Below are 14,433 nucleotides of genomic sequence, written 5' to 3' on the forward strand. Positions count from 1 at the left end.
ATGATGATGATGTTGATGATGAGGGCGAAGATTCTCTCTCCTTATTCTTCTGCGTCTTACTCCCTCTCTGCTGCGTCCCTCCGCCCTGCCCTCCTCCTCTTCCACTCCGGCGCCGTCTCTCCCGAAGATTACGGGAGGCGGAGGGAGCCGTGGCGGAGCGACTGCGGCAGAGGCGGCGAAGACGGGCGGGGGGTGAAGGTTTCGGTGTGGTGGGACTTCGAGAACTGCTCCGTGCCCGCCGGCGTGAGCGTCTGCCGCATCGCCCACAGCATCACTTCCGCCCTCCGGGCCTCCGGCATCCGCGGCCCCGTCACCATCACCGCCTTCGGAGACACCTCCCAGCTCTCCCGCCCAGTCCAGGAGGCACTTTCCGCCACCGGCATCGGCCTCACCCACGTCCCCCGCCGTCGGTTCCTCTCTCTCCCCCTCTCCCTTTGTTCAGTTTCTCTGAATTTCTGTATTTTATTTCGGGTGATGCTCGGCGTTATTGATTTACGTAACGGGGATACGTAAAACAGAGAAATGCGGGATGAATTTTCGTTGAATTTTTGGTTGTTTATGGTGAAATTCTTGATTTTTCATACACACAAGGGTATCTTGGTGATTGGCACGAATTCAATTGGAAAACGCTGTGTTTGGGTTGAATTCAATATGTGGAAAATTTTCTGTGAAAATTTGCTAGGAATGTCCGAATTCAGGCTGTAAACTACGGACTACATTCCAAATGCATTAGTAACCCAATATGGGTGGGAGAAGGCATGCTGATGGTCAGAACGAGAAGTTGAAATCCTGGATTCTGAAAAAACAACCATTTTGAATTGGATATCCAAGTTCTGGATTTCAATGGCGTAGGTATCCCAATTCCGATGGAATTCCGAATCAGTGCGTCAAAATAAACTTAATATGAAGTTTAATTCCCTTATATCATGTATGTGTAACAAAGATAATTAGTGAATCATAGGTACATAGAGCCACGTAAGCAGTGTCTTTGATTGCACTTGAATTTGGAGATTAGATTTCAGATTATGATTTCTAAGACAAGTGGAAACTTGGAATTCTGAATGCAGGCGGAAAGAATAGTGCTGACAAATATCTCCTGGTTGATCTTGTTTACTGGGTTTCACAAAATCCACCTCCAGCACATCTTTTCTTAATATCTGGAGATGGAGATTTCTCAAATGTTCTGCATCGGTTAAGGATGAGCAACTACAATATATTGTTGGCGAGCAAGGAAAGCTCTTCGCCTATGCTGTACAGTGCTGCAAGCATTGTGTGGCCTTGGAATGCACTTGTTAGAGGGCATACGCTTGTGGGCAAGCATTTTAACCACCCTCCTGACGGGGTATCCTCTTCATGGTATGGCTATTTGAAGGGACCTCTTGAGGACCCTTTCATGGACGTGGAGCAGCCTCAAACTAATGATTTGCAAATTGAGGGATCCCCAGAACTTGCTTCAGAAATGAAGGTTCGGCCCATCCCTAAGTCAACAGTAGGAAGGATTTACCACATGGTGAATTCATGTCCCAATGGAATCAGCATTCAGGAGCTTCACTCAGAATTGATAAGAACAAATATAGTGAAAGATAAAGATTATTTTGGTCATCAAAAGTTCTCTCACTTTCTTTTGTCATTGCCAAATTTGAAGATCCGGCGCTTGAGTAATGGGAAGCTAGTTATTTATGGCTTTCATCCTAAGCCTGCTGAACTAGTCAACACAAGTTCCAAGTCCTCATCAGAGGAGGCAAGTGACAGAGATGGAGATGAATCAAACAATATTGCTCCTCAAGAATCAAAAGGTGTTTCTCCATCATCAGTTTCTGTCACAGAAGCTAAGAAGCTGGTGCAAGATATTTCTCATGGAGATGAATCAAGCAATATTGCTCGTCAAGAATCAAAAGGTGTTTCTCCATCATCTGCTTCAGTTGCAGAAGCTAAGAAGCTAGTGCAAGATATTTCTCCATCATCGGTTATGGGGGCAGAAGTTAAGGAGCCAGTGCACCCCTCTGGTAGCTGTTCCCCATCTATGCATGTACAAGAATCTAAAGAGAGTCCCCTTCAAAGAGTAAAGAGGATTTTCTTCGGAAAGGAAAATGATGCTTCTGGTGACAAAAGTGATATAGAAATAAGTGATTCTTCTAGTAGGAATTCAGAGAACCAACCAATTTCTCATCTTTCTGGTTTCACAAATTTGACTTCAAGCTCCCTTGGTTCCAGTAGATCTGATTTGATGGAAAAGGCTGCTGAAATAACTGATGATAGCTCCAGTCCCGCATCAAGGTTCCTAAAGCTGATTTTCGGTGGTGGGAGGTTCTGGATGTTTAATGAAAAGAAATATACCCATTCTCCTGAAGTCACTAATGAAACCATGAAAAACCAGGATGCAGAAACATATGAAGAGATCACCAATATGCAATGGAGAAAACATTCATCTGCAAATCATGATTTCTTTTACAGCCTCAGCTTTTGGGATGATATGAAATCTTTTCTCTGCAGTCCAGAAGGTGTTTCTCTTGTCTCTAAAGCAAAGTGCAGGTATTTTTTACTTATAGCTTGGTAATTATGTGCATTTGCTAATTGAAACTATCTTTTGTTGTATTACATTTTTGGGGAAAGTTTGCAAGCATGCTTTATACATAGATTATTTGTCTTCTATTTGCTTATTTGCATGTTCCTTCTCACTATGTGAGGTACAGAAGATGGATAAATAGTTTAATTTTTTTGTACTAATACGTGATGTAAAAATTAGCCAGTTTTGACAAGTCTCTGCTCTTTAGGACCTCTCAAATAAACTATCTACACTTTAGGTCATCTCTTGGTATTCACATGATAGATAATCTACTGGATTGGTATTTATTGCCTGGATTCTGCCAGATCTTTTTCAGTATTGTTCTCAGTTCGCTATACTTGTTAATTTCTGAGTGATGACTGCTTATGACTAGCCTGTTCTGTTTGTTCCTTTGATTGGTTTTGCTGAAGCTTCTTATATTGTTTTCTGGAAAGGCTATTATGCAAAAAGGTTGCTTGCAGTTAGATCTTGTTATGTTTAAGTAAAATTTCTCCAAGTTCATTGAATCCTGTGGTTATCACTTTGTCTGAGATGCACTTTTCTTCCTTGACATTTTTTCAGAGAAGATATGGTTAGAAAACTGCAGAAGGAAGGCCCTTTGATTCTTTTCACTCTTATGGAAGATAATCTGCATTGTCTGTTAGATATTTTAATTTCAGACAAGAAATGGGTGGAGGAATCTGTCTCTCAGACATTTCCTTTCAAACTTACACTTCCTACCAAGAATAGCTGCCCATCTTCATCTGCTAATCATGCTTCAAAAGGGTTAAGTTCAATCTTTTCTAATGGTATGCCCTTGTCTAAAGCAACCAGTCCAGGAGGACATGAGAACCCCAAATTTATGAACAGTGGAAGTCATTCTGCAAAGCAACCAAAGGATGTTGCAGAGCTGAGAGCTTGGCTGCAAAGCGTTCATGATAACTATGGATGTGTTGAGATAGCTGATTTTAAAAGGAATTTTGAAAGCCAATTTAACAATAAGCTTGATTCTAGCTTTTATGGTTTTGCTACAGCGGAAAACCTACTTGAAGCCTGTTCTGCATATCTCTCCAGTAGAAAGACTAGAAAAGTATCAGCAATGCCAAGAGAACAGATAATTAGTGATTGCCAAGATATGCTGGATGAGTTGCTGAAGCTTCATCCAGAAGGGTTTAATCTAGGCCTGTTAAAGAATTCATTTTTTGAGAAGTATGGCTATGTTCTAGATCATCAAACAATGGGTTATCCAAAACTATCTTCACTGATACAAATAATGCAGGGAGTGAAAGTAGATGGTGCTTTTGTCCTTCCCCAGAGAGAAACTATCAATAAGAGCAATAGTGGAGAAGAGACGGGCGGACCTCCTATTAGTCATTTTCTGTACTCAAGCTTGGAGAAACATTCGTATGAAGCAGTAAATCTGGACAGTGAAGTCAGTGATTCTGCAGGGTCAGATGATGATACCAATGCAATAATGGGTCAAGAATTCGTCTTTGAGGAACTTGGCCCTGTTACTGATACCGGCGATCCTGCTGCACAGGTGCAATCCAATCCATGTGAGAAAACTGATCAAGAGCTGGAGAAACTCATTGTCTCCAGTGAGAGTTCTTCCCTTTCAGAAAGGGAGCTAACAGATTCAGAACAGGGATCCTCGGTTGAAAATGATGCAAGAGGACCAGACCCATCCGCAAGCTCTGGCAAAGGGGACCCTTTAATGCAGATTTTGGATAAATGGTTTGAAATTCAGGACCGTGGTAAAAAGAATCACCCACAGGTTCTGGATGGATTGGTTGATTGTTCTCGTGTTAGTAACACGATGGCAACCTCTAGGAATCATTTTAGAACAATGAACCGAAAGCAAAGGATGAAGCTTGCTAAGAACTACTCTTTTGTTGTAGATACAGTCGCTGATGAAAAGGAAAAAGTGATAGATGGCATATTGGGAACATTGAAAAAATCATCTGATTCAAATTTGAGAGCTGAAAGCCAATGATATATGTGGATGGAAAGTTCACAAGCATAGTTCTCCCTGGCAGCCATAAATTTTAACTGATGTATCATTTAGCTTTTCTCCTTGAACTATTATTCTTGCCATCTTGGCCCCTTTGTATTCAAGTTAGAACAGTGGTGACTGGGTGGAGTTTATCTGCCATCATTTCCGTCAATGGTGGAAGGCAAAAAGGAGGGAATCTGAAAGATGATGAGAGGTTAATTTAATCGGTGTGGCAGCAATTGGTGATATTTTTAGACGGATGGTGAGATGGCAGAGATGCACATATTTCATGGCAGCATAGAAACGAGAGGGAGACTGAATCAACCTGATAATTAGACTTGCAACCATCATAAACTATGCAAAATTTTGAAACTTGTCCTTGTTAGCGGCTACAAGTCTTAGAAATTATTCTATCCCTGCTACCTTTTTTCGGTAGTTTTAACTCATTTTTACTATGATCCAAGGACTGGTAGTCTTGGAGCTTCGAGAATCAGTGTTGAGTTGGTAAATAGCTAAATTTACATATTGGCACCAATATTGTGTACTTAAGATGATTATACTGTTTATTACCTGATGAAGCTTTCATTTGTCCAGATGACCAATCCAAGTGCTCCTCTTTCTAATTTGGTTGTGTTTCAATATAAAGAGCGACAGCTGTCGGAGAGATTACTTCTTATTTTCCGTTTTTTCATCTTTTGTAGATTCGTACATAAGATCACAAAGCGTTGAGAAGGGACTGTGTACAACTTATGACGATTGGCAACAAGAACTTTTACCAAAATGAAATTCTCCCATGCAACTAAGCAATGAACAAGTCTGCAGACATCAATGAGAGACCTGTCAAAAGTATTCTGATACAAAAGAAAGATTTAGGTTGCGTTTGATAGCCAGAGAGATCTCACATCCTGGATTTATGGTGGGTGCTTATGTGGTGGGGGCCCTACATCAAGATCCCTGGTTTATCAAGCATGGAATCTCATCCCTAGAATTTGAGAACCACCCTCCATCCGTTTCCAAATCTTGGATTTCAAATCCAAGGGTTTTCTGAGCAGATTTCCGACTATCAAATGTCCTCTTTGAGTGTTCCAACTGCCGTCCGCCTGCAAAGAGCTTATATAATTCATAGAATCCATCATGGCCTGTCCTGGGACTTTCTTTTTTACAAATGGTTTTGTGCTTGAAAGTTAACTTTTTGATCTCACACACACACGCATGCGTGTGCACACAAAATTTTCCTGTGCGTGTGTGATAAAATTTTCCTGTTCATACATTATTTATTATCAATTCCACAAAAGTTAGTATCATGATAAAAATTTTCTTTTCATACATTATTTTATTTTTTTCTTCTTTGAAAGCCGAACCACAACCACTATGAGTGCAACAAGTGTTGATCCTACATACATCCAAGGTGAACACATTGAGCATCTCTTACGCGGTCACACTGGTGTCTGAGTGGATTCATCTTTTGCGCCTCTTCTACCTTCTACCTTTTGCAACCCTTCTTCATGTTTGTCATCTGCAGAGTCTTCATATATTTCCGTCTTTGATGTATCCTGGTTTGCAAGCTCTTCAATATTCTCTATTTGTTTCTCTCCCTCTGTTTCACGCTGCTCCTGTTCCTGATTCTGTTCCTTCTGAAGTTTCTGCTCCTGAAATATCTTGATGTTCCATCTGTTTGAGTTGAGGTTGGTTCTGATAACTCCGATTTGTGAAGCTTTTGTTCTGCCGGCGGCGCTTCTGATAATTGTCCATCAGGAAGCCTCTGACTGTTTTTCGGCATTTCTTCTTGTGGGGTCTCTTGATCCTTGATCTGTTTAGTGGAAATTCTTGGTGTTTTTATTGGAAGATCATGTTGATCTCTGCCGCGTTTCTTATCAAGCTTTTTCAATCCTTCTGCATCCGAGGCTGCTTCTCTCTGTTTCTCAGCTGGTGCTGCTGCTTTTCTATGAAGGATTTTTACTTTAGTGGTCTCTTTACCATGAGTCTGGCTTGTTTCAGGTGTTAGTCTCCCTCTTCTCGGAAATTCCTTCTCCAGATCATTTTTCCTTGAACTCATTTCTTGTGTTTTCTGTGGAAGATCTTCCTGTTGACCTTCACATTTCGTGTCAGGATCTTTCATTATCATCTCGATATGATTGTCTTCTCTTTGTTTTTCATTTGGTTCAGGAAGATGGTTAATATTATCCATTTCTTCAGGTTCTGCTGCTGCTGCTTGTTTTTCTTTCTACTCTGTTTCCTCTACATTTACATCAGTTTCCTCTCTTTCTTCTGTTTGGAGGCCACCTGCTGAAGGAATAATATCTGTAGGAGCATATTCTTCCTGTTCCACAAGTTGTGGCTCCTCTCCATCAGAAAATTCTACCATTTCTCTCTCGATTGTGAAATCTTCGGTAGCGCCTGCACTGTAATCATCATCAGTAGGAAATCTTTCTGGACTTTCCCTTGGCTCTTGGGCTTTTTCCATTTCGATGGCCACATTTTGCACGCCCTTATCAGCGACTTTATCAACTTCCCTGAATCCATATTCCAGAAAATTCTCCGACCTTAGTCTTAGGCATGAACACACACAGCATTTCTTCTTCCTCAAACTTGGCTTTGATCCTATCTGGGTCGACAGTTTTGGGGATATGGAGGACCTTAAACCTCCTGGGTTCGACTTTAGTCCTGTACATTCCCCATTTCACTAAGACCATCTCCTCAATATACTTCTCACGAGTTCCACCGGCATCAATCATTATGTTGACGTTCTCTTTCAAGAAACCTGTTACAGGTTAGTTTAGTTGTACGAGCAAGAATTGACTCATTTCATTCATGACCGATAGTCACGAGTGATTGATCAGGTTGTTAACTAACTAGTTGTTTGTCCGTCTATTTTATAAATGATGAGATAAATATATTTCACTGGTACGCTAGAATCTGGCGTCAAACTGAATAGTTAGACGTCCAAATAATTTGAGACAGCTGAATCATTGAAACAGATGAAAAGGAAGAGTTCTCTTGTTTTACCTGAGAGAGAGCCAATAAGGATGTACAAGGTGTCCGTCTCTTTGGTTGTGAAGAGAGGGACTGTGTCTTTGTTGAGTTTGATGCTTTTGGAGGCCTCTCCTTTGGTCTTCTTCAGCTTTAATCCCAGCTCCATATCCATTGTGGTTTTGCCTTGAGCGCTTCTAGGTGGTGGTGGAGACGAACCTTCTGGCTTTTTAGTTGGTTACTTTGGCACCATTTATTCTTTCCTTCCATCTGAGGGAAAGCCAATGTTGTCAGTATCGGTGCGAATCGGCCTGAATTGGTCAGCAGATAATCGATATCTGAATCGGCTATTTTTTAATAAATGTAAAAAATGCTTAAAATTATTTTTTAATATTATCTTAATGATTTTAGCACATGTCACATTCTGATTGACACAGAATATTTTTTAATTCACTTGAGAATCGTTATCGACCGATTCACCTAAATCATTGGCCAAACGATTCAATAGCCGGTATAATTTTGACAACATTGGGGAAAACTCAGTTTTGAGTTCATGGGTGGTATCCAATGGTTTGGGCTTTCTTACTTCTAGCTGACCTAGAAGGAAGCCTATTCCCTGACATGAAAGTTTTGATGCTTCAAACTTTATTAGGTTGCAAGATATCTCTGTTCTCCCAAGCCTCATCACCTCAACTGGGGTTTTCACTCGTTATATATATATATATATATATATATATATATATATATATATATATATATATATATATATATATATATATATATATATATATATATATATAATGGGTTCGTGCTAAATGGGTTTTCAGGTTTCTCCGGTGCTTTTTATGTGGTTACGGCCCCATAAATGTGTTGGGCATGGTCGATTTACTAAGAATCCACACCTGGATCAGTGTTTTCGATGAAAAAAAATAATGATTGGAGCCTCAAAGATTTTGGATTGTTGATTTTTCAAATTTTATAAAAACCCACCCATGTGTTGGAATCAAACTCTTCAAGAGCTGAATCAAGTACATAGATCACATCTCTACAGTTAGAATTTAAGAATAAAATGAAAAAAACTCGAAAAACCCATTTAGCATGTGGTTTAGCACCAAATGGGTTTAATGGGTCTGTGCTAAATGAAATATGTTAAAATGAAACGTGCTAAATGAGTTTTTCAGGGTTTTTTCATTTTATTTTTAAATTTTGACGTTACATATGTGATCTATGTACTTGATTTTATAGGGATCAGTTCTTGAAGTGTTCGACTACGACACATTGGTGGGTTTCTATAATGTTCAAAAAATCAACGGTCCAAAATCTTTGTAAAATTTCAAGGCTCCAAATACCATTTTTTTCATCAAAAAGACATGATCTAGGTATGGATTCCTCGTAAATCGACCATGTCCAACACATTTATGGGGTTTGAACTAAAAAAAAACACCAGAAGAGCATAAAAACCCATTTAACATGTTTCATTTAGCACGTACCTATTACTCTATTGGTAGCTGCTCACAGGTGCAAAATCATAAGTGCTAAATGGGTTTTTCTGTCCTTTCAGTGTCTTTTTTTGCAGTTCTAACCCTATAAATGTATCGAGCATGATCGATTTACGAGGAATCCACACCTGGATAATGTATTTTTGAGGGAAAAAATGATATTTGGAGCCTAAAAAATTTACAAAGATTTTAGACAGTTGATTTTTTGAACCTTATAAAAACCTACCCATGTGTCAGAATCGAACCCTTCAAGAGCTGATCCCTATAAAATCAAGTACATAGATCACATCTCTACTATCAAAATTTAAAAATAAATTGAAAAAAATGCTAAAAACCTCATTTATCACGTTCATTTTGCACCTAACGTATGAGCAACTACCAATCACTCTCTCTCTCTCTCGTTATATATATATATATATATGAAAACTGAACATATTAGGTCTCATTTCTCATTCTGCCCCTTAGTTTTGAAGTGTTTTATGATAGATCTGAATTGTTAGATGTCTTTAACATGCTCGATTTAGTGAGAATCGACTCTTGGATCATGTTTTTTTTATGAAAAACATGTTTTTAAATTGGTACCTTCGTAGCCATTGATTTTGGATCACCAGAAAAACCCGTATACAGGTCAGATTCCATTGATCCAAAAGTTGGTTCCCACTAAACAAAACCTATAGAAAACATCTATGGTGTTATATGTGAGAAAAAATACCAAAAATAATGACTTTTGAGGGGGCAGAACGAGAAGGTTGGCAGAAGGAGCACACACACACACACACATATATATATGATGGTGGTACCCTCCAAGTACCAAATGCAAAATCTAACCTTTGGATCATGTTTTATTTACTCTTTTAATGTATCAAAGTTAACTGAGATAATATGGTGTTTTATACAATTCTAGACCACCCTTATTTTCATGAATTGCAAGCTGTTGTTTTTCACCGTCTTATAAATAGGATCTTATGATGCATTAGAGAAGGTAAAACCTTCTAACATAGTAAATGAACCATGCTAAATACATCCATACGGCTACCATTTGGTGGCTGGAATCATATAAACAAGTGTGGTATGGTATCACAGCACACACACATGAGTAACTGAAATATGAGAACTAAAAATATGGACATTTCCAACACTTTTTTTTGCAAATCCAACTATGTGGATGCGTTTGGCATGGTGAATTTGCTAGGAATCAACCCTTGGATCAGGGGCGTAGCTAGGATTTCATGTGACGGGGGGGGGGGCAAACAGGGCTGTAGCAAAAAAAAATTATTTGTGCGATAGTTGGGGGTTCGGGGGCAGCGCCCCCAAATTTTTTTTTTAGATAAAATAAAAAATGGCTACAATTATTAATAAAAATCTATTTCATGTGGACAAATCAAACTATTTGCTGCAGTCAGGGCTGGGCTAGGACTGGGATGGGCTACAAAAATGGATAAAAATCTATTTCATATGGAATCAGGGCTGGGCTAGGACTGGGCTTTTAAAAAAAAAATTTAACTGGCAGGACTGGGCTACACCCCCCCTAGCTACGCCCCTGCCTTGGATCATGTATTTTGGATGAAAAATATGATTTTTAAATGCTTGAATATTTATGAAGATTTTGATCCATTGATTTTAAAACCTTAAAAAAAATCACGTTTACAAATCAAAATAGGATGATTCAATAGTGGGTTCTTATAAATCCATCAAACATGTAGATCATATCTGTATGGTTCAATTAAAGAGAAAATAACAAAAAATCCATGAAAATAGTGGTTCACACATTAGTTCTCATATTTCCGGATCTCATGTTCTAGTGATTATATATATAAAGAAATTAGAAGAAGCAGAGATTGTGCCGGCATTATTCTATGGATGCTTGAGAATAGAAATGTTTGAGGAGAGTTTTGATGGGGGGAGAATTTAAGAGATATTTGTGATACCTTCAGTTCTGGCAGCAGTCCAAGCTCACTTTTCATAGTTTGCTGAGTCATGGAATCACTTGCTGCAAGGGAATTGCTTTCTGCAGAGACATGCATTTAGGAGCTCACCTGGGACGGTGAAAGTTCAAGTTCTTTCTCAAAAAACATAGTGTGATTCTTTTTTTTTTATTTTTACGTTCACACACAAATATGTGAGGTTAATTTGGGAATCACGTCCTTGAATGGCGAACAATTTCATGTGCTCTGAAAACGAGTCATGGGTAAATGTATGATGTCGTGTAATCAGGTGCAACATTTTAAACATGTCGCTGCACCTGAATGGCCTCCATCTTTGGAATGCAATCTATCAGTTGTGGAGGGCAGCGGCACACTAAAGTGTGCAATGTGATTGCACGTAGGATTAAAACATAAAGTTAGCTATAGCAGGAGATTTATGAGTCCAGGAAGTTCCAGAATTCATTGACATGCAAAATGCACTCTTAGGGTGGCGGATTCGATTCTAATTCCAGAATTCAGGATGAAAGACCTAGCCGTGTTGGCTATGCCTGCTATACTTACCATCGTTGTATTGACAGTGTAAAATTCCGTGGGCTTGCCCCCTTACCCTCAGAGAGTTGTCAGGCTTGCACCACAAGGGTGACCCTCATGGGGTTTGGTGTTTATTTTCTCTTATGGTGATAAGGAGCTGGTTAGGATGGACATCCAAGGCTTTGGATGCAGTTTCGGGGGCCTGACCAGAGGTTGGCTGGTGTTGGATCCCAAGCCTAGCAAAAACCAGGCCTGGTTAGCCTGCCTGCTCCAAATGTGCTTGGCATGTCGATCCAACCTAAGCCCTAGTCCGCCCTCAGCTGTTGCCATTCAGACCAAGAATTTTCTTCGAGTCTAAGGGTACCAAGAAGTCCAAAATAATCAAAGCTTTAGTGACTCAATTTAAGGCATTCAAATTGAAGCCAACGGAAAATCATCTGGCTAGGTGGGCGTAAAGCATTGCAATTGAAGGACGTCGCAAGTTTCCTACCAAGGTGTACATCCCTTGCCGCAAGGTCAAAGCCAATGGGAAATCATCTCTGATGGGTAGAAGTGTATGGAGTTTTACACTGTAGATGCTGAAACAGGGTCAGGGTTATTGTGACAACGAGTGGGAATACAAGGATCGCTTAAGTGTCTGCGTATGTGACAGGCAACATTCTGTTTTTTTTTTTTTTTTGGAGAAGGGCCTACATTCTGTTGTTGTGAGGCACATGGAATGCTGTCATGTGTCACAGAGGCAGGCACTTGAAAAATCCCTTCATCTCTCTCCCCTGGCAGTAGTCATGACGCTTGATTTTCCCTTGTAAAAAAAAAAAAAACCATGAATACGTGTACACCCCTACTTTTTGGAGCCAAAGGCACATGGTTCTAAAATTCATGCAGAAAATTAGAAACCCATTTCAATGATCTACTCAAAGGCTTGGAGACAGGGTTGTGTTTCTATCAAACTTTCAGTTGATAATGTGAGTTACAAGGAAACAGCAATTTAGTTTGGAAGCCCTTCTTTTGTGACCAAGCACATAAGACTGCTACTCGAATTCAAACATGGTCATTGTGACAGGGTAAAAGGAGAAGCAAAAGAGAAGCACCATCAACAGCAGTTGCATTTCTCTCCATCCCACAACCTGTGCTTTCTGTGTAGACAAGAAAAGCGACCGTTAACTTTCATCATTTTTTAATTTCAAAAAGCAAAAGATGCCTTCTAGGCTTCGAACATACCTGGCCTACTGCACTGGATGTCGGCAACGGTCGAATTGTGGCAGCATCAGTTTCTCCCTTTGGTAAAGGCAATGTTGGATTGCTGCTGATAAAGGGGATTCCTCTGCTGGAATCCGGCAGGACTGGTAGCATTTGTGCAGGAGACGGGCTCCCAAGCCCGGCCCAAGTTGAGGTTATGGGAGAACCACTAGGTGGTCTAGCGGGCGGGCCAACGTGCTCGCGATTGGTGGGTGTTGGAGCTTGTGATGGCGATAATTCCGGCACCAGGCCGTGAAATTTTCCGAGCAGCTTCCTGTGGATCCTCACAGCAATCTTCTGCCCCTGTTGGCAATGTGTGATGCCTTTCTCTGTGGGGCTGTTACAAGAGAAGTAGAAAATGCCAGGCTGAGTGGCAGCCCACTGCCGGCAGTCCATTGAAAAGCCAGTAAGCACATTGCCGGAATATTCTCAACACTGAAAAAGAAAGGAGAAGGAGAAAAGGGAAAAAGCAGAAGGAATAAATAAAGCATTCCTGTGGGGCAGCACCTTAAAGTAACCAGTGTGTTCTCTGTCGAGCAGTGTTGCTTGCGTGAAATTGCAACTGTCGAAAGCCTTTCTATTGTGGAAGATGTACACATTATGTCTTTGAGGCTCGTATCTGAAGACTTCAGCAAACAAGAAGCATGACATCAAGCTGTGTGTGTGTGTGTGTGTGTGTGTGAGAGAGAGAGAGAGAGAGAGAGAGAGAGCAACCTGATTTGAACTACATTAGGCAACCAAAGTTTCTTGAATATTTCAAACTCTGTATCACTTTTGAGTCCGAAGCAAACTTCTAGTCTTAGCCAAGACGAACCAAGTTCAGCTTGGCTGGCTCACTAACAACTTATTTCAACCTTAAGCAAGAAAAAAGAAACCCATATATTTCAAGGGATTATCTTCGGAGCAGATCTAATGATCATCGGACCACACAAAACACAGAAAATCGGTGTAACGATTTTCTGTATTTGTGTTTTTACACAGAAAATAGCTACACGAGAGCGATTTTGTGTGTTTTGTGTGGCCCGAGTATTTTGTAAAGTACTCGGACCAATCACCTAACCACGCCTCCATTATATTGAGAGAGAGAGAAAGAGAGAGAGAGAGAGTACCAAGGGTGTCGCCAACATGGAGAATATGTGAGGCTGGCCAGGCAGAGTAGTTGGCTACACTAGTCCACTCCGTGCTTCCTCCAACAATGTACGTCCTGGCAAAGGATAGGTGAAATACAAGAGAAAATGATAAGAAAGAGAGGACGAGTAAAGCGCTGGTGGTAGCCATGACAGAAGCAGAAAAATAAAATTTGTGCTGCAATGATCAAACGGAATCTCCAAACCATTTAAAAAGATGAGAAAGAGAGAGAGGCACAGTGTTTGGCTTTTGGAAAAAAAAAGGGGCAAAAGGTGAATGGGGGAAATCCGAGCTTGAGCACAAAAGCAGATTCATGATCCCGAGACGTGTTTTAAGAGATGGGGTGAGTTGATCTCAAGATGAACGGCATCCAAACCTGTACCAATGAGATGCCCATCACTTGAATGGGGCCTCAATTTTTTTCCCCGATGTAGTCGGTGTTGGATCCAGTGTGACGCCTCAAGACTGATCCAAGGTTCACCCAACCGGAGGATCTCTTGTTTCTCCTAAGTACACGATCTGGATCAGTTATCAATTGTGCTCTAAATTCTTAATCCGCAATCAACCATCTGGTTTAGCTCGCAAAAAGCTCATTAGAACTCG

At 40.4% G+C, this 14,433-nt stretch overlaps 2 protein-coding genes across 2 annotated transcripts; one reads left to right on the top strand and one right to left on the bottom strand.

Annotated features, from left to right (window-relative positions):
• LOC149837981 (uncharacterized) lies at window positions 1–4,538 on the top strand. Its single transcript, XM_090008165.1, has 3 exons — window positions 1–406; window positions 1,068–2,532; window positions 3,128–4,538. The coding sequence occupies exons 1-3, from the start codon at window positions 1–3 to the stop codon at window positions 4,536–4,538; spliced, it is 3,282 nt and encodes a 1,093-aa protein (XP_089864291.1).
• Window positions 4,539–12,400: 7,862 nt separating this feature from the next.
• LOC149837982 (Cupredoxin superfamily protein) lies at window positions 12,401–14,009 on the bottom strand. The gene is made up of 4 exons (XM_090007549.1): window positions 13,812–14,009; window positions 13,210–13,328; window positions 12,685–13,083; window positions 12,401–12,599 (listed from the first exon to the last, which is right to left on the bottom strand). Exons 1-4 carry the CDS (start codon window positions 13,978–13,980, stop codon window positions 12,495–12,497), a joined length of 792 nt encoding a protein of 263 aa, XP_089863675.1. The 5' UTR covers window positions 13,981–14,009; the 3' UTR covers window positions 12,401–12,494.
• Window positions 14,010–14,433: the final 424 nt, after the last annotated feature.

This window comes from Nuphar pumila, chromosome 5, assembly GCF_984573655.1.
Source record: "Nuphar pumila chromosome 5, dmNupPumi1.hap1.1, whole genome shotgun sequence".
Taxonomy (NCBI): domain Eukaryota; kingdom Viridiplantae; phylum Streptophyta; class Magnoliopsida; order Nymphaeales; family Nymphaeaceae; genus Nuphar; species Nuphar pumila.

Bases quoted from the DNA above. Each gene is read 5' to 3' on its own strand.
- LOC149837982 (XM_090007549.1), bottom strand. From the start codon at position 13,980: ATGGCTACCACCAGCGCTTTACTCGTCCTCTCTTTCTTATCATTTTCT. The intron at 13,329-13,811 runs GTACTCTCTCTC...TGTTTGCTGAAG, and splicing joins CCATGTTGGCGACACCCTTG to TCTTCAGATACGAGCCTCAA. The intron at 12,600-12,684 runs GTATGTTCGAAG...TTGTCTACACAG, and splicing joins CATCCAGTGCAGTAGGCCAG to AAAGCACAGGTTGTGGGATG.
- LOC149837981 (XM_090008165.1), top strand. From the start codon at position 1: ATGATGATGATGTTGATGATGAGGGCGAAGATTCTCTCTCCTTATTCT. The intron at 407-1,067 runs GTCGGTTCCTCT...TTCTGAATGCAG, and splicing joins CCTCACCCACGTCCCCCGCC to GCGGAAAGAATAGTGCTGAC. The intron at 2,533-3,127 runs GTATTTTTTACT...ACATTTTTTCAG, and splicing joins GTCTCTAAAGCAAAGTGCAG to AGAAGATATGGTTAGAAAAC.